This window comes from Phoca vitulina, unplaced genomic scaffold (assembly GCF_004348235.1).
Source record: "Phoca vitulina isolate PV1807 unplaced genomic scaffold, GSC_HSeal_1.0 scaffold2, whole genome shotgun sequence".
Taxonomy (NCBI): domain Eukaryota; kingdom Metazoa; phylum Chordata; class Mammalia; order Carnivora; family Phocidae; genus Phoca; species Phoca vitulina.
Genome location: NW_022589705.1, coordinates 96417611 through 96437773, shown reverse-complemented (window position 1 = coordinate 96437773; position 20163 = coordinate 96417611). Strand labels below are relative to the sequence as shown.

The 20163-nt window shown below is 45.4% G+C and overlaps 1 protein-coding gene across 1 annotated transcript; it reads right to left on the bottom strand.

Moving 5' to 3' along the window:
- Window positions 1-8978: 8978 nt before the first annotated feature.
- LOC116641128 (40S ribosomal protein S24-like) lies at window positions 8979-9475 on the bottom strand. The gene has a single exon (XM_032418631.1). The coding sequence runs from the start codon at window positions 9473-9475 to the stop codon at window positions 9083-9085; it is 393 nt and encodes a 130-aa protein (XP_032274522.1). The 3' UTR covers window positions 8979-9082.
- Window positions 9476-20163: the final 10688 nt, after the last annotated feature.

Below are 20163 nucleotides of genomic sequence, written 5' to 3'. Positions count from 1 at the left end.
AGCTTCCAGAATGGTGAGGATATAGATTCCTGTCTGTGGCACTTCGTTACGGGAGCCTTAGAGAACTAGTCCGATCAACTGGTCACAGACCTTGTGACACAGGACAAAGGTCAAATTTCTTAGCTTGGTGTTCAAGACCTTTTATGTCCTTGTCTCACCCCACATTTCCAATCTGTCTCCTTCCTTCCTATTGTATCCCTCCGGGCACCCTCTCTGGGTGACTCCCAGGCTCCTCCTACCCCAGATTCCCTCCCATCCCTGCCCCTTGTCCTCAGTGCATTCTCTTCCCAGACAGCTCTCTCCTCTTCCCCCAGATGCAGATCCAAACCAAGGCCAACCCAAGCCCAAATCCTCCCAAAGCTTCAGCGATAATCCATTAACTAGGGAAGAATCATAGAGATTTATTGTGGATCATGCTGTGTTTTTCTAACTGTGCTCCCCGGGATCCCCCTCAGGGGCTACCATGTGTAATGGGGGATGCAGCAACAGAAAAGGTTCAGCCCCTCCCAGCCATCCACCAAGCAGAAAGCTGCCAGACTTTTTTTCTGTGTGATTTGTTTGCCTTTCCACATGTTATTTTAAAAAAGGGTTCTGTGGTGCTGGAGAGTGCCACTGAAAATCCTATCCTGGATGGAATGACAACAAAATGTCCGAAAAAGTCATACAAAGCTGATGGTCCTTGCTCAGGAAACACTTAGGCTAAACAAAGCCCGTAACACTTTTATCTAGATTTCCTAGAAGTATACTCATTGCAAGGGATAAACTCAATTATCAAAACTCATTGACTCCGAAAATGTAACTTCCATATACTACTGCCCATTTCAATTCATCAGACAAGCAGCTGTTACGCTGTTAATGTAATCATGACTTGCCTGGTTATTAATCTATTTTCTAAGTATGAAAGGATGGCTGTTTGGGTTCTCTGATACAGATGTGGACATTTGCCAGGTCACATCTGGCCAGGGGGTTTGTTGAACAATGACTTCATGAAGAACTCAATTCCTGTCCCCTTCGGCTGACCTTAGGGCTATCTTCTCAGGCTCGCTTTTTCTCTATTGTAATCTAAAAATTAAATTTCAGTCTTTATGATTTATGCAGTGCTATTTCTTTCAGATTTTAACAGCACATCTTGTATGTTAGGGAGGTCTCAATGAGGCAAGGAGGGGGAAAGTCTGTAATTATGTCCCTCATTAAGCAAATGTCCCTCTCCAAAGTTTGGAGGACATTTCCTTGGACTTTTTTGTTTCAGAGTTCTGGCCAGAAGATTTCCCACCCGTAGGACTTAATGCTTTCTTCAACCAGCCTTTCAGTATCAAATACCAAATATCCACCTGTGAACGTACAGTGGGGGTACTGAATGCCCATGGGATAAATGAATCAGGAACGTGTGGCTAAATCTTCCCCGTAGAAATACGCAAGTTCTTCCTCATTCCCCGTCCCCCGCCCCCCAACCTGCCAACACACAACCAGCTCTTGAGTCTCAGATCCCTGGGTATTTTCAGAGAGAAAGGCAAGTCCGTTGGAATCAAGGTGAGTTTATTTGTTCTGACACAGATGGATGTTCTGTTGAGACGTGAACCCTCTTCCTTCCCTCTCCTCTGCTTTTTCTCATAAAATTCCATAACTAGATTCATAAGTCAGTATCATCCATCTGATTGCTCTGTTTCATCAGAGATTCCTATGTCATAGATTTCCTATGTTTCTGATCAGTTACCATGGATATGGTTTCGGTTATCAGAGTTCTCAGTAACTGCAAGCTGTACTTTGTGGGCTTCAGCCACTGGAAGGACTAATCTGGGCAAAGCTCTCAGGATAAACCTTGGTTATTTGTTTGTTTTTAATTCCTTTTCATGGAAGTAGAAGAATTAGAGATCCAGGGGAAACAGTAAGGGAGGGGAACTGAAGAATTTGGCCATATGCTTGTTTATTATCCAACATTTGCATCTCATCCTCACTCAGAGCATACATTCTGAACGTGGTTGAAGCTTTGGGGACACTTCCCTTGGAGACGGCGGAATTTGGGGACGTTTTAATCATTTCCTTCCTCTCCGGTCATGCTCATCACACCACAGCATAATTACTTGTTTACCCGTCTGCTTCCTCCCCTCCCCCAAGGCTACACCCTGAGGTCCTTGAGAGCGCCCCCCCTCCCCGCTCATCACCGCATCCCCAAATCCTGGCGGAGTGCCTCGGCTCCTAGTTCTGAGTATGTGTTGAATGAATGAAGGGCTCTTTTCTTGTATGTTTCTCCTCTTAGCTGAAAAGTGCAGTTAAATCTAAGATCCCTTGAGACTGGGTTCCTCTGGTTGTGAGAAAAACCTGCTGAGAGAACAGGGGAGAATAGCAAGGGGCACCTGCAAAGCGCGCAGATTTAGGGCCGCTCTGGATGCAGGGCTGCCCTCGGGCCCTCGGGAGCAGGAGTTGGTGGGTTTCACTCTGCCCATCATTCGGGGAGGCTACTTCCTCCATTCCCCACTCTCCTGCTTCTCACCTTTCACTCAACATCTCTGCTCTATGGCTTCTGCTGTCCTCGCTTCCCGCTCACGATTTCAGTTGCACAAGACCCACTGTGGCCTCTCGGACTTCTTTTTGTGTTGGAATGTTTAAACTGCAATTTTGAACATTAACTGGTCCCCCTTCTCTTTTGCTCCCATAAGTTTCTTCCTTCAAATGCCCAGAGCAACAGTCTGGTCCAACCCATCTTTCTATACAGGGCAATACATAACCAATGGATGGTTGGTCCTCAGGTGAGGGTACCCTTGTCCCAAACAAGTATGGCTAGAGGTCAATGTCACGTGCTAGAAAACATGGCTGCTCATGACAGCTTTCACCAAGCGATATGGGCAGCACTGGTGCGTCACGTGGATTTGTCTCTACAACACCCAGCATCATGGAGCAGAAATGTGAAGCAGGGGCTGAACCTCAGCTGGGTGGGCGAGGGGCTGCTGAAGCCAATCAAGGTAATTTTACCTCCCCCGTTCTTACGTTCTCAAAGAATCCACGGCTGGGTCAGTGCATAGCCTTGTTGTGAGCCGTTGGTGGGGCCAGAACTGCATCCATTTTTGTTTCCATCCTGAGGATGATGTCATTGCCCAAGAGGGCAGAACCCAGAGCAAGGTGGGGAAACTGAGGCAGAGCCAGCGGATTAGGTAGGTCCCAAAGCCCAAGCTTTCTCTTGACTTTTAGTCATGTGATCCGATACATTTCCTTGCTGCCGAAGCCAGTTTGCTTTGGGTGCTTGTACTTTGCGGCTGAAAGCACACGGTGGAGGGCTAAGGGGTAGGAGGTAGGGGCGGTTGGGGGAGTCTTGGGGCATGGGAGATAATGGGTCGTACATATGCCTCAAATGGTTAATTCTGAATCTCAGCGGGAGCTGGGCCACTTTCACAGGTGGCTGACCTGGGCAATCACACAGGGTCCTGTGCTTGGCTTAATGCTCTGTGGTTGCTGTCTTGAAATTCCTAAAAATTTTAAAATGGAGGTCTGCGTTTTCATCTTGCACCAGCCCCACAAATTATAGAGCCAGTTCCAGGCAGGTGATACAATATATGGAAAAGCAGTTGTAAACTGTAAAGCACTATACAGAACATTCCTTTTATTATTTATAATCCTCCTGTCCTTCCTCCCAGGGACCAACACTACTGTGTGGACCCCCTATGTGCAGTCACTGGTCTTCCTGCCAGGAAACCTCCTGTTCACACAATCCAATGGTGTCTGCCAGAACCCAATAACCGGCATAGGCAGTAGGTGGGCTCAGACCCTCCGGGCTTCCATGGGAATATGGAGAGAAAGGTGGAGAATCATTGCTGATAGAAATTTCTTTTCCATTTCTAGGAATTTGGGGAAGCACATGGCCAAACTGAAACTAATTGTTTAACTGCTAAACAAGCAAGCAAAGCAAACATACACACACACACACACTACTAGGTTTGCTAAGATCCCCATTAAATCCACTGCCCTGTGTGCAATCTTCCTCTGCCCTTCAGTGACCTGTGTTGGACCCAGGGGCCGAACTGTTCTACCTTCATCCTTTGTGTGTGCACACACGTGTGTGCCCTCATGACTCTCAGACAGAAGGAATGGCTGTCTGGCTCAGCTTTGTCCTTTCATCTTGCTGATATTGTTACTGAGTGAGTGTTACTTTGGAGATAATTAATGTGTCCCATTTTAGTGCAAAAATATACCTTGTCTCAGGTCACATGACAAATGTAACCATAAAAAGTTTAAAATGCTATTATTTAAAATTTATTTTCTCATAAAAAATTGTTCCTGCAATGATCATAATTTGAATAACTTACTCCATAGTTATGATCCATTACGCCCTGGCCCGGGTCCAGGTTTGGTAATCCGGGAGCCGCGTGAGATCCCAGTCGGGAGTTAGGACTGTGACGACCATGGTCTCGATTAGCGAGTCGTTCCTGGGAGGCTCAGTTCTGTGTCTGCCCCATTTTGCATCCACCTGAAACTCAGGCTGCACATTATCCATTTTACACTCCTTCCTCCCCACCCCTAAAATGGCATTTCTTTGTGAAATTACCGTGGAGGTATAGAGATTTTTAAAAAGTGGACTTCACTCCTTACATAAGGAGAAGTGCATGACGCTGGCTAGAATCATCAGGACTAATGACCCCTTTGTGCTTCATCAGTGATTCTAAAGTCTTCGCTTTGGGGATCCCCCTCCCCCAAGATTGTCTGATCTCTGGGCATCGGAAGTGCTTGGAAGCAGGGTTCCGTGGTCATCATTTAGTAATATCTGGGGCTTGAACGCCTGTGGCACACTCCCCGCCTGACCCGTTTGGATCAGTGTGCACCCTCTCTGCAGGAACACGCTTCCCCCAGTGGTCAGTGGGTGCTGTACCTCCCAAGCCCACAGGCAGTGCCTACCCTGGGTAAAATTCTCACATGTGGCAGATATGAAATCACGGGCCATCGACCTCCAGTGCCAACCTGCATGGGCAAGGTCAGGATTTAGAAAACGTTCACCTTCCAAGCCAGGAGAGCTCACCACACCTGAGTAGCCCACCGCCGTTGGCCTCACCCCCACCCCACCCCTGTTTGCTCCCTGGGCCAGCAGCGTCGGCATACCCGGGCACTTGTTAGAAACCGGGATCTCTGGCCTTACTCAGACCTGCTGAATCAGACACTGCATTTTAACCAGCTCCCCCGGCGAACACGTGCACATTCGAGTTGGAGAGGCACGGGTCTCGAGGGCCAGAGCCCATTTGGGCTGCCTCCTCACACACCTATGTCTCCTTCTCTCCCACCCCCTCCTGCAGCTGTCTGGGGCTTTGACTCCAGCAGCTTGAAGGAAGCATCAGGGAAATGTCTCTGTTGCTCTTTCTGTCTTAGCTTCTGGGAGTTGGCAAACAGCAAAGGCACCGCCTGGCAGGGCTCGGGGAGCCTGGGTGGGAGCGGGGACTGTGGCCGGCCAGCCTGGGGGCCCTGCCGGTCCTCCTGTGCCTCCTCTCTCCTGGGCAGTGGTTCTGGACAGCTGGCTAAGGCAGCGCTGGGCGCCTGGTCCCTCCTCTGGTGCCCCAGCCTCTCAAGAGCCGAGGAGAAGGTGTGAAATGACTTTGACCTTGGCGTCTAGTCGGATCCCTCTCCCTCTGAAAGTGCTTCTACATGTTAGCCTGGTACGTTCTGAGCGCTGTGGAGTTTTGGCAGAGCGTCCGATAAGTATTTTTAGTTCCTTCCTCCTTAATGTTTGCCAGAAAACCACAGTCATTACTCATGAGCAGGGCAAATTTCCTTCCTCCCGGTCTCCAGAAGAGTTTGGGTCTGCCCTCAGATGCCCACTGAGGGTCCCCTGCCCTGGCTTTGGAGCCGCCTCTGGGATCAGCATGAAGCCAAACACCCAGCACAAAGCACAACGCCGTGTCATTTTTTAACAGAACGAGCCCCAACTTTTAAAAAAATGTATTTTTAAAAATTGTAGTAAATATATATAACAGAAAAAGTACCATTTTAACCATCTGAAGTGCATACAGTTTGTTAGCATTAAGAAATTCACAGTGTTGTGCACCCATCACCATCCTCCGTCTCCAGAACTTCCTCATCTTCCCAAACGGAAACTCTGTCCTTACGAAACGCTCACTCCCCATCCCCGTCCCCCAGCCCCAGGCTCCCACCCTTCTCTCCGTCTCTGTGAGTCTGACTCCCCTAGGACCTCACAGAGATGAATCACACGGTATTTGTCCTCTTTTGATGGGCACACTCCAGTGAGCATAATATTTTCAAGGTTCATCCACGTCTAGCGTCCTAAGCTTTTAAATGAATCACTCCTGTAATAAGAGTAATGCTAAATTAAAGCACATCTACATTTTTTGTTTTAAGCCAGTAGTTTCTGATTAGCCCTAGCATAGGTTTGCTAAGACAGGGCAGCTCTGCTTTCAAAAAAGGGATAGCAAACTAGGAGGATACCGAGCACACACCACCCCTCGGCTCCTTCGTGGGCATGGTCTGGGGAAAGCTGCCTTGGCCCCATCAAAGTCTACAGGATTAGGGTTTAGATCTTTCCACAAATGCCAAGACGCCAATTACCTCTGCCAAGGGGAAAGTGCCTGCATCCTCAGCATCTTCAATTCTGGTTCCCTGTGTGGATCTTATTTTTAATGGCAGTACCTTCCAGACCACAAGGGACAAGGCTCCCTCAGAAAAATCTCACCATTGGTGGAGGGATAATGGCCCTAAGGATCTAGTTCAGTAAACACAGGATTCTTTTGTGATGCACTTTCCAAATGAAGCGCACACTTTGGGATTAATTAAACTCTTTTCTAGCAGCCTGCCAGTGTAACCTTTCTTTTATGCTTCTTAGGGGGGCACACGATGTAAAAAGTCAAATCTATTATGTTCATGACTTGGAGGGAAAGATCTGGGACAAAATTACCTTACACACTGTTGTGTTTTTTTTTTTTTTTTTCTTTTCCTGAGTGTTGGATCAAATGGAGAGCTCTCTGAGCTGTGTGCCTGCTAAACAATAGATTTGACCCAGAAGAGTGATTTAGAATTAAAGTCATACAGACTGCTGGTGACAGTGTGAACCCCTGATTTCTTGGCTCACTTGGGGGGATGTTCAAGAGGCACACAAAAGTTGAGTGCTGGCTGCTTAAACCATAGCCAAGTTCTTGTTCCAATCTTGCAGCGATTTTGATGCATAACATTTAATTAATTTTACAGTTAATTCTTTTCACTGTTCCTTTTTTGACTGTCACTCTCTGATCTCTCAGCTGGTTGGGAAAAGCCTGTGTCAGTCATTACCCTTGCTGGAGCCCAGACAGGGTCATCTGGCCACAGCAGCAGGCACGCAGCCGAGACAAGATTTCAGCACGAGGACGGTTTCCTGGAAGAAGCTTGGTCGAGAAGCTCCATCTCTGTGTCCCATGAGTACCTTTCAGAGCTTCCCTTTCCCTGGCCTCAACCTCCAGGAGCTTTGAAAAAATGCTTGCATTTTTAAGATCTCCCCCACCCCCCATGTCAAAATAACACACACACACACACATACAGAGCAACAAATAAGTAGAAAAGAGATAATGTTGAAAAGCAACTTTCTCCCCCGATACCCCCCAGCGCTCCCCCCAAAGTGACTTTATCTGTTCCTTGTTTTAATTCTTCCAGAGTTGGCCCATGCTGCTCTAGGATTATACCTCTGCTCTTGGCTTTGTCAATTTTGGGCACTTACCTTTTGACTCCTAACTAGAAAGATAAGGCTTTAGCTCATCCAACTCCATCCTTTCCCCTTCGCCCTTTTCTGTCCTTTATGTTTATAACTGCTTTCTTGAGCCAGCATGCACATACCATAAAATTCACCTTGTTCAATCGTACAGTTCAGTGGTTCCTTAGCCTGTTCACAAAGTTGTGCAACCATGTCTAAAGCCAGCACGTTTTGTATTTTGTCCCCCTCTAAGAAACCCTGTCTCCATCAGCAGTCAGCCCTTCATTCTTCCCTCCTCCCAACCCTGGCAACTACTCATTTCTCCACATCCTCACCAACACAAGATATCTGTCTGTCTTTTTTTCTCATGGTCCTCCTAGTGGATGTGAAGTGGTTTGTGACTGTGGTTTTGACTTGCATTTTCCCTAATTACTAATGATTTTGAGCATCTTTTTATGAGCTTACTGGCCATTCATAGATCTTCTCTGGAGTAACGTCTATGCAGGTCTTTTGTCTTTTTAAATTGGATTGCTTGTTTATTGTTGGGGTGTCAGAATTCCTTACGTATTTTGAATACTAGATCGTTATCATATACATGATTTGCAAATATATATATATGTATTTTCTACCAATTTATGGGTTGTCTTTTCACTTTCTTGATGGTGTCCTTTGAATCACAAATATTTTAAATTTTGACCAAGACCAATTCATCCATTTTTTCTTTTGCTGTTCGTGCTTTCAGTGTTATATCTAAGAAATCATTGCCTAATCCAAGGTCATGAAGATGTACTCTTGTGCTTTCTTCTAAGATTTTTATAGTTTCAGCTCTCACATTTAGGTCTCTGGGGGATTATGTTGAATCTGTGGGCCAGTTTGGGGAGCTGCTATCTTAACGATGTTGAATCTTCCAGCCCATAAACATGGATTCCACTAATTTAAGTCTTCCTTAATTTCTTTCAATAATATTTTGTGGCTTTCAGTTTTTGATGCAGTTGTAAGTGGAATTGTTTTCTTAATTTCATTTTCAGATTGTAGTTAGTGTACAAAAATATAATTGATTTTTATATATTGATTTTGTATCCTGCAGCCTTGTTGATCTTGTTTATTGGTTCTAATAGTGTGTGTGTGTGTATACCTTAGGATTTTCTATATATAAGAGCATATCATTTGTGAATAGTTTTACGTCCGTTTTCCCAGTCTAGACGCTCTTTTTTTTGGCTGAATTGCATTGGCTAGAACTTCCAGTTAAGTGGTGAGATTGGCCATCCTTGTCTTATTCCTGATCATAGGGGTAAGTATTCAGTCTTTCTTTTTTTTTTTTTTTTTGTTTCACGTTAACATTCTTAGTTTATTGATCCTCTCATGAAAAATCTGCACAACCAGATAAAGCCACTGCAGCATCTTTACTCCTTCTGTTGTCCAATCTCCAGCTCACTTTTTGCCAGCACCAACATTGGCTTTTGCAGTCCCCCTGACTTTCTTCATTCTGTTCTTGCGTTCCTTTCGCTGTTTTCTTGATGTCTTTTTCTTCTCATACAGGCCATGTCTTGCAAGTCTGTGTTTGGGTTCATTTTTCTTTGCATAATCCAAGGAATCATATATCATGCCAAAGCCGGTTGTCTTGCCACCACCAAAATGGGTTCTGAATCCAAACACAAATATGACATCTGGTGTGGTTTTGTACATTTTGGCTAGTTTTTCCCGAATTTCTGTCTTAGGTACTGTTGCCTTTCCGGGGTGAAGAACATCAATGACCATCTGTTTCCGCTGAAGTAGTCGGTTAGTCATGAACTTCCTGGTCCGGATAGTTACTGTGTCGTTCATGATGGCGGCTAAGCCAGTATTCAGTCTTTCACTATGAAGTGTGCTGTTAACTGTGGGCTTTCCATAGATGCCTTCATCAGGTTGAGGAAGTTCCCTTCTATTCCTTGTTTGTTAAGTGCTGTTAAGTGAAGGAGTGGTGGTTTTGGTCAAATGCTTCTTCTGTGTCTATTGAGGTGATTATGTCCCTTTGTCCTTTATTCTAATAAGATGGTGGATTTTCACAGGTTAAACCAACACTGCATTTCAGGGAGAAATGCCACGTGGTCATATAATTCTTTTTATATGTTGCTGGATTTTATTTGTTAATATTTTGTTGAGGATTTTTGCATCTGTCTTCAAAAAGGATATTGGTATGTGATTTTTTTGGGTGATGTGTTTATCCAGTTTTGGTATTGGGGAATGCCAGCCTCATAGAATGAGTTGGGAAGTGTTCCCTCTTGCTTTATTTTCGGGAAGAGTTTGTGAAGGATTGGTATTAATTCTTGTTCAAACATTTGGTAGAACTCACCAGTGAAGCCATCTAGGCCTGGGCTTTTGTGTGGGAGGGTGGGTAGGTGGGGGAGCTTTTGATTACTAATTCAGTCTCTTTTAGGTCTATTCGTATTTTCTATTTCCTTTTTTTTTTTTTTAAGAAAGAGAGGGAGAGAGCGCATGTGTGTGTTCATGAGCAAGCAGGCGGGGAAGGGCAGAGGGAGAGGGAGAGAGAGAGTCCGAAGCAGGTTCCACACCTAGCGCAGAGCCTGATGCAGGGCTCCATCCCATGATCCTGAGATCATGACCTGAGCCGAAATCAAGAATTGGATGCTTAACCCACTGAGCCACCCAGGTGCCCCATATTTTCTATTTCTCGAGTCCCTTCTTGAGTTTTCCCTGTTTTCTTTCTTTTTTTTTTTTTTAAGATTTTATTTATTTATTTGACAGAGACAGAGACAGCGAGAGAGGGAACACAAGCAGGGGGAGTGGGAGAGGGAGAAGCAGGCCTCCCGCCGAGCAGGGAGCCCGAGGTGGGACTCGATCCCAGGACCCTGGGATCATGACCTGAGCCGAAGGCAGACGCTTAACGACTGAGCCACCCAGGCGCCCGAGTTTTCCCTGTTTTCTTAATGTTTGATATTTACATTATTATTTTAAACCTTCTAAAAGTCATTTTCTTAACTTTAAATAATGGGCTTACGTCTTGATTTCTTGTACATCAACTGTCCACAATCTCACTTGATCCTCTACTTTGTCAGATAAGGATATTTATACCCATTCTTTTCTCCCTCCTTCCTTGTTATATCCATTAGCTTTCACAATAACAGGGTAATATTTGCATTCTGACAACACAACCAAATCTTGGGGGCTATGTCTACAGTGTGAATTGGGAAGTTAAAAAACCAATGAATGGCTTTACGTCACGATGACATCCTCAGGAGTGTTTGATGCCAAGAGTGAACTCTGTGTCATCTTTCCAAATATTAAAAAAATTATTATTATTATATTCCATTGATTGCTTAAAATTATGACACATTTTGTTTGCTTCTTTTTTGGACCATTCTTTCTTTTCTCTTTTTTAAAAGATTTTATTTATTTATTTATTAAGATTTTATTTATTTATTTGACAGAGAGAGACACAGCGAGAGAGGGCACACAAACAGGGGGAGGGGGAGAGGGAGAAGCAGGCTTCCCATAGAGCAGGGAGCCCGAAGTGGGGCTCGATCCCAGGACCCTGGGACCATGACCTGAGCCGAAGGCAGATGCCCAATGGACTGAGCCACCCAGTCACCCCGACCATTATTTCTTGTATACTTTCTGTTGTTTTTCCTCCAAGGTCTAGTTGCCTTTCTTCCCTTCCCTTCCCTTCCTTCCCTTTCTTTCTTTCTTTTTTCTTTCTTTCTTTCTTTCTTTTTTCTTTCTTTCTTTTTTCTTTCTTTCTTTCTTCTTTCTTTCTTTCTTTCTTCTTTCTTTCTTTCTTTCTTTCCTGTGACTTGCCTTAACCCTATTCTCAATTCCTTTTCAAGCTCTCATTTATTCCATTTATTTTCACGGGAGATCTTCTTCCTGGAGCTCCTTGCTTTCCTGCTCCAAACTAGATGGTTGCTCTCAGGATTCCCAGCAGCTTTTGAAAGCAGTTTTCTGCTCCAGGTCTAACCACTTGAGCCTCCTGCTCTTTGCCAATAATGTTGGCTCCTCCAGTCTCTGGCTCTTCCCTCCTTCCTAGTGAAACCCTTTCTAAATCATTTCTCCTTCTGCTTTTTCTTCCTGTCATCACAGAACTTTGCTTTCACTTGGTTTTCCTGTCTCTAAAACAAAAAGTCGAAATCTTTCTATAATATAACTTCAGCAGAATTTAGAAGAAGGAAATGAGCACATATTGAAAATCTGCCTCAGAATGCCCAGGAGAAAGAGGTGTGACACAAAATCAAGGAATTGATTTCATTGTTAATTTCTTGTGACTTTTCCCAGCTTTTGACTAATTATCCATCCTGCAGGCTAGATTAATTTTTGAATTTAATATCATTGTATAGCATTCAATCAGAAAAAGGGATAATCAAGGTTAAAATTGTTATACAATTAAGTCATAGGTTTCCTGTCCTCCTAAACTGGAAATATAAGAATTTGCTTCCTTAACATTAAAATTAAGCCAAATATTGATAAGTCTATCAGCAAGTTTTTGAGGAAGATAATTTAATGCATGATCCTTGTCGAGTACTTATTAAACATAAGACTGCCTACTTTAGTGGGCAGAATTTGTATTTGAATCAGGTGCTTCACTGGAAATTTTTTGGTTAACTTCAACACATTTTTTAAAAGGAAAAGCAAATTGGATGTGCAAATCTTCTTTGTAAGAAGACAGAAAAATCATTTTATTATGAGCAGTAAATCAAGAAATCAAGCTTTTAGGGGTAGGCTGAGTGGATGCTCTGATTATGACAGATCTCACAGTATCTCATGTCATATTATAAAGCACATGGCAGTGATTCAAGTTTTAAAATTTGCATGAAAAATTCAATCCAGAAAGAAATTAGGGTAAATTGGAGAATGTCAAAATCATATAAAAATGAAGATGTTTGACCTCACATGTGACTTTTAAGATTTTTAAGAAGTATTTTTGCCTTCATCAATGCAAACCTTTGGGCAAATGTTAGATCAGATGTGCAAGTAATATAAGAAAAATTGCCAACTCATAAAACGTTTTCCTTGTCTGCCAATCCCTCATGTGGTAAATAAGGAAGAAAACCTTATCTTTTGCCACCTTCCCAGCCAAAATAGTTAAAAGTTCTAGGCAGGTTGGCTAGTAGCTGTTTGTGAAGCTGACTTAAACAGATGCCATCCCAAAGATAATGCGTATCACTTAGAACTTGGAATCGACACATCATAGGTTTCCCCCTTAATTTATAGTGCAATAAAAGCGGTCATAAATGTAGGTGCACTCCACCCTTGCAAAGAGTTACCATTTTTACGATTTTGACAAGTTCACACTCCTGGTTTTACCCTCACACTGTCCTAGGTTCAAGTATTTAATATTTAACAATCTGTATTCTATAAATAATAGATGTGCCTGTCTTCACAACTGAATATCAGCCGCAGATTTTATTGTTGACAAGAGTGATAATGTTCTTTCACCTTCTTAACATTTTATGTTACTGTTAATTTTCCCTCTGTGGCAGAGAGTCGAGGGAGGGGTCTGGGTCATTCCGGAGGAAAATGAGCAGTTATAATCCAATTGGAACTGAGCACCGGGAGAAGCTTGGGTAACTCTAGGACCACTGCAGTGGTTTGAGGTCACAGGCTCGTGCATGGAACTCATGGAACTGGAAAGCACCCCAGCCTTCATCCACCACCTTCCCATTATAGGGAGGCAACCTAGAGTTTCATGCAACACATACTGGGCTCAAGCCTTCTAAGTGCAAAGAAGATTCTGCAGGACGGTTGTTGGTGAAGGAATTTGGTCAAGGTCCTATGGCTAATATTGGGAGAGTGGATGAAATTCAATATTCAGTTCAATAAATGGTTGGAAACCATTAGGAAACAAAGTCCTGACTCCCCAAAAGTTTAGATCATAAGATTTCCCCTGCTGAAAATCTTACCAATGGACTTCTACTACTTTATAATAGAATCCAAACTCCTCATCAGGGGGCCAACAAGTACCCTTGAGTTCCGGCTCCTTCCTTCCCTGTCTGGTGTTCATATCAGCTTCCCAGACCAAGCTCATTCTGTCCCCAGGGCCATTGTACAGGCTATTCTTGTGCTTGGTATCCATTTCCTCCAGAGACTCCCAGCTCCAGCCAGAACAGCGCCCCCACCCATGGTCCCGCACACCTGCTGAGGCATACCCTGTCCCATTTTCCTGCTTCGTGCTTTCAGAGCACCTGTCACATTGCACACTGCCCTTGTTTGTTTTCTCTCTGGTTGTCCATCCTCTGCTCTGTAAGGGCAGGACATTGTCTCTATCCTCTCCAACCATATCATCAGGGCCTGAGCTGGTACAGAAACACAGATATTTGTGGGGTCACTGAGTGGATACAGAGAGGGGCAAACGTTCTGAAAGCAATCACGATGCTATGGGATGGTGAAGCCCATCTGGCCGTGGTCAACCTTCTCCTGCAAAGTTGCCCTGATGTCCTCCGTGGAGGCAATCTCTCCTTTATTCTCCCCAGTACTTAGTGTGACATTTCTTGAAATACTCATAACCAATACTTGGTTACTTGGATGGTTAATTTTATGTGCCAACTTGACTGGGCCAGGGGATGCCCAGATTAAACACTATTTCTGGTTGTGCCTGTGTGTGTGTGTGGTGGGGTATTTCCGAGTGACAAGAGCGTTCAAACGGGCGGACTCAGTAATGTAGGTTCATTTCCCAGTGTGGGTGGGTGCCATCGTTCACGGAGGGCTGGCATAAAATCAAAGGCAGAGGAAGGGGGAATTTGCCCCTTTTGACTTCCTGCCTGCCTGCTTCAGTTGGGACATCTTACCTCATCTTTCCCATTCCTTGCACTGGCTGGGATTTAAATCATCAGATGCCTGGTTCTCAGGCCTTTGGACTCAGCCTGAATTACACCGCTGGCTTTCCTGGGTCACTAGCTTTTGGACAGCAGATCATGGGACTTCTCAGTTTCCATAATCACTTGAGCCAATTCCTATAATGAATCTCTCTCTCTCTCTCTCTCTCTCTCTCTCTCTCACACACACACACACACACACACACACAATCCTTTCTCTCTCTCTCTCTCTTCCTCTCCCTCTCTCTCTATATATATATCTCCTGCTGGTTCTGTTTCTCTGGAGAACCCTAATACAGTTACCCTTCAATCTCCCTCTCTGGAGGGCAGCTTGGAGCTCCTTCCCTAATTCTAATGGCCCGCAGAATCCTTGGAGTTTCTGGGATGCCAGTGAATGAATAAAGGACAGCTAAATGCATGGAGTTGAGCGTTTGGAATTTGTGGAAAGCATTTCTCCTCACGAATCATGAGCGTATCTTTGGTGACTCTAGTGTGAGCTACCCTTTACTCAAAGGTTACCATATATGAACCTGTGTCGCCTCTTTGCTTTCCAAACCCAGAAGGAAGGCAGGCTGGTTCTCCTAGTTTAACATGGTGGGCTAAATAGGCTTTGTAAACACCAATAGGAAATAACATTGACAAAATAAATAAACGAAATGTGTCTGAAAGTCTCCATTTGAGTCTTAGGGCTTGCTTCCTAAATTCCTACAACCTCAAACGGGGGTTCTACAGTTTAGAATGAGGATGACTGGCTGGACAGAGACCTACCGCAGATCTGTAAACAGTAGAGAGCAAATAGCAACCACTGTGTCTTCTGTTTCTATGAAATACATTGCATTTAAAAAAAAAAAGATTTTTAAGTAATCTCTACACCCAACATGGGGCTCGAACTCACAACCCCGAGGTCAAGAATTGCACGCTCCACCAACTGAGCCAGCCAGGCGCCCCTGGAATATCTTGCATTTTCAAAACACCTTTTACGGGTATTCTCTGACACTGACAGCTCATGGGATGCTACGGTAGGTTTCATGCACGTTTTCAGACTAGGAAACCGAAGCTCACAGAAGCCACGTGACTCGCCCAGAGCTGCTGTGTCGCTTTGGCTGAGGCCATTGGTCCGGCGCCTTTCGCAGATACTCCCAAATTGCAAAGCAGCGCTGGGAACAGCGAGGGAAGCTGAGGACTTCTCTCCATACACAGTACTGATGGCCAAATAAGAGTTTGGAAGCAAACTCCCTTGAATTTTCTCTCCATTTCCTTTCCCGTCTTGCACATTTACTGCTAACTATGTGATGATTCGAAGAATTGTGCTGGGTTCTGGCTCCAGCCTGTCTTGTTCAATAAGCCTCTGTAGGATTTCATTGTGTCTTTGGGGAGGCCTGGGTGCAAACTGGGGAGGTGCTTGCTGCCAGGTCCTGCACATGCCGGCGGGGGGATGCCTCTCTTGCCTCCCCCTCATCTTGGGTCTGGCGTTGGGTGCCCATACAGCTCGCTGTTGGGGGCATGCTGGGAGGGGCAGTGTTGTGTCCAGCTGAACATCATCATTCTAGGCTCTGGGTAGCTCATCGACATTGCCCCTCGGCATGGGCAGATTTTCCTTTCTATTGAAGCTCAAGCCACCCTTCCCCACCCTGTGTCCAGGTGCAGCCTCAGCTTGCCCCTCGATGAGGGAGAGCTCTGACAGAGGCCTTTCCTCCCTCCTCCCAGAGCCTGTCATAATTCGGGACTATTTTTACCCAGAGAAAGTAGCCTCTGAGGAATGGCATGGGAAATGAGGGAATTTTTTCCTTGCCTTTGACACAGACTCTTTGTGTGCACTGGGGCAGGCAGACTCTCTTTCCCATGCAGGGTTTCCAGCTCTGGAAGGTGAGGAATAGTCTGGTGACTTGTCTCATCAGGCCAATAGGAAAAATATTATATGCCAAATCCATGCTGACTCAGCACTGACGGCTCATCTGAAATTCCTGGCATAGGTGTTTTCCTTCAAAACCCAAGAACGTATCAGTAAATGGCAAGACAGTCACGTTCGATGGATGGGCCACCAGACTGTGGGGCTGTAGGAGGGATAGGGAACTCCCTGTGGTTTTGAACCCCGTATCTGGTAAGCTTGGCACTGTCTCATCGAGCGTCCAGCTGGAGAGCTGCAAGGACTCAAACTTTGATTACAACAGAGAAAAAGGACTGAGTTTGTCTGCATTTCAAACTGGAAGGTAGGCTAGCTTAGCAGGGTTTCCCCTCTACTCTGTTTAGAAAGAGTGATACATGAGAAGATGCTAGCCAAAAGAACAGTTGGTTTTATCCTGATCACACAAACATTGAAAAAGTGAGCCTCATGTTTGACTAGTGTTTAACAAACAACATCACTTGGCATTTGTACCACTGTTTTCCTCTGCAGAGAAACTTTGTAACCAGCACAAGGGGGGAAAGGTCTCAATATTGCCATTCTTACCATGAGAAAGGGTGTAAGTCACCTCGTTGTGTTAGGCGTGCCAGAGCCACTGGACATATATGTGTGTAAGTGGTTGAGTGCCCACGACAAAATGCCTGGATGTGGTCCCCGATGCTTACATGTGTGCATCTTAAGCAGAGACAATCTATAAATAAAGAAAACTCCGGAGAGGGAACCTAGAAGATAAAGGCATAAAGAAATGTCCCTTCCTATTCCAACTTTTTTTTTTTTTTTAAAGATTTTATTCATTTATTTGAGAGAGAGAATGAGATAGAGCATGAGAGGGGGGAGGGTCAGAGGGAGAAGCAGACTCCCCGCTGAACAGGGAGCCCGATGCGGGACTCGATCCTGGGACTCCAGGATCATGACCTGAGCTGAAGGCAGTCGCTTAACCAACTGAGCCACCCAGGCGCCCCCATTCCAACTTTCCAGTGTCTATCCCTCCTGAAGGCAGGGATTGGTGGTGGGGGTTGGGGGGGGGTTGCTGATCGTTTGGACAGCGCTTTGCAAGCGTAAGCGTCGGTGCCCATCAGAATCACCTGGGGGATGTGTTAAGACACAGAGCTCTGGGCTCCTCTACTCTAGGATTTCCTGACTCAGTGGGTCTGGAATAGCACCCCAGGATCTGCATTTCTCACAGTTTCCCAGAAAATGCTGAACGCAGCTAATTCAGGGACCCCACCTTGAGGACCACTGATCCAGCGGCGTGTCCCACCAGAAAAGGGGTGGGTGCATTACTCACTGAGGGACACTCCCTCTTCTGACACATCTGACTTCTCAGTACACTGAAGGTAGACAGGTATTTACAGAACTGTCCACATTTAACAAAGAAAAACTGAAATCAATCCCTTACTCATCTGACACGTAAGCCACATCGACATTGACTCTGATAATCAGGAAATGATAGGGCTCTGTTTTGGCTGCATTCTGGTTCTCTAAGAAAAGGGACAGGCTACACATTATTAACATTTTATTCTTAACTTAATTATTAAGATTTTATTCTTAAATTATTAACATTTGTAACAGGTTCATTTTCTACCTACCAGTGGCAGAATAGGTGGAAAGTAAACTCTGGATTCTGAGCTTTGTGACATAGTAGAGAAACTCCAAGTTCACATCTCCCGGGTGGAGCCGTTAGGACAGTGCCGGGAAGGAGCTAGCTCACCCAGGGAGAGGACTGGACCAGAGGATGAGGCAGCCATCCAGGGGTGAGCTTAATCCTCCCCCGCAAACACACTTCCCCTGCTTGGAATCGTTCTTGACTCTTCTTTCTCTTGCACTCCACATGCAATCTGTCAGCAGCTCCTGACGGCTCTGCCTTCAAGATTGATCTGGTGCAACCCACCATCACCTCTTGCATGATTGTGCAGTTGCTTTGTAACTGGTCTTCCTGCTTTTTTGCTCTTGCTACCCACCCCCAACTGTCTATTCTCCATACTGTGGCCAGATTGATGACCCCAGTTCTTACGTCATATCACAGCACTCCTATCCCCGTTGGTGGCTTCCCCTTGCACTCAGAACAAGAGCCAAAGTCTCTATGTTGTTAGCAAAGCCTCACCATCAGATCTGATTGCTCACTTCTTTAAACTCTGAGCACATCTCCCACTGTGCTCTCCTGTGCTCACTCAGATACAGAAGTTTACCGTCTTGTTCTTTCTCCAATCCACAAGGGAAGTGTTTGCCTCAGGGCGTTTGCACGGACTCTCCCTCCTGCCTGGGATGCTCTTCCCCCAGAGGCCCACAGGGCTCTCCCTCACCTGCTTCGATCCTTGCTCAAGTATCACCTGAGGCTTGCTTTCCCTGATTGCCCTTTTGGAAATTGTAATTCCATTTCTCACTCTTGCTCCCTCTTTTCCCCATTTCTGGACTTTTTTTCCTCATAGCTCTTACCACTATCTCAAATATGTACTTAACTTTTAAACTTTATTATCCATCTCCCACTGCAAGAATGTTAAAATCCACAAGCAGGAATGCCCTTCTGTTTTGCTTACAGGGCCTGCCAGGTAGCAGGTGCTAATAAACAATGTGTTGAATGAACTCTGATGTCAAGCGTAAGGGGAGGTGGAGCATGGCATGAGGGCACTGGGAAGACCACACAAGAGAGGAGAGGAGGACAGAAGGTAAGGTCTGTGAAGGGGAGCTGGTAGAAAATGCACTCACCTCATTGATTTCAGCGAACAAGAAGCTGCACCTGGGCTCTGAGAACCCAGGAAGCATGTGCACTAAGTAATGTCCTCTGATGGTTTTCTCCCTCTCTGTATTTTCTCGTTTTCCTTCCCCTTCTTCAGGTAGGTAGCTGGCTCTGCATTTCATTGTCTCTGACAAGCTCCGGGACTGGCAGATTGTGGGGGTAGCTGCAAGATGCTAGCTCTTGTTTCCGAAGACCTAAACCCATAAGAAAATTGAAGAACATTCACAAGGGAAGAGAAAGGGAGGAGCAGGGTGGCTTGGAAGAAGCCAGTGGGTCCCTTGGAGTGGGCATGGGGTGCCTCCTCCTCCTACCTCAGCACTAGCAATGATCCTAGAGCCCAGGCCTGGCTAAGGGAGCAGAAAATTCCAGAGATGGCTGAGAATGTGTTCCCCACTCCTTAGCTGCCACCCCACCTTTCTCCCACCTTCTAGAGGCACCTTGTCAGAGTTTTCATGTCTTCATGCCCTTCAGTCTTGCCCTACCCACACCCACTCTCTTTTGGCTTCTGCCCTTTTGCCTTCATCAAAATCCCTGGTAACTTCTAGGTTGGATTGACATCCATTCTGTAACCTGATGCTTTGGTGATGGTGGTATGATATACTCAACCTACAATCTACCATTTTAACCATACCGTTCAGCGGCAGGAGGTCAGTTCACACCGCCGTGCAGCCGTCACCACCGTCTACCTCCAGGACTTGTTCATGCCGCCCAACTGAAACTCTGCCCCCGTTAAACACAAACGCCCCGTTCTCTCCCGCAGGCCCCTACCACCTCCGTTACACTTTCCGTCCCTGTGAAGGTGACTACTCTAGGGGCTTCATGTAAGTGGAATCATACAGTACTTGCTGTCTTCTGACTTAGTGTATTGTCTTCAAGATTCATCCCTGTCGCGCATGGTCAGAATCTCATTCCTTTGTAGAGCCGAGCAACATTCCATTGTGTGAATACCGTATTTGTTTATCCGTCTACCCACATTTGGGTCGCCTTTACCTTTCGGCTGCTGTGAATAACATTGCTACAAACATGCGTGTACAAAGATCTGCTTGAGTCTCTGCCTTCAGGTCTT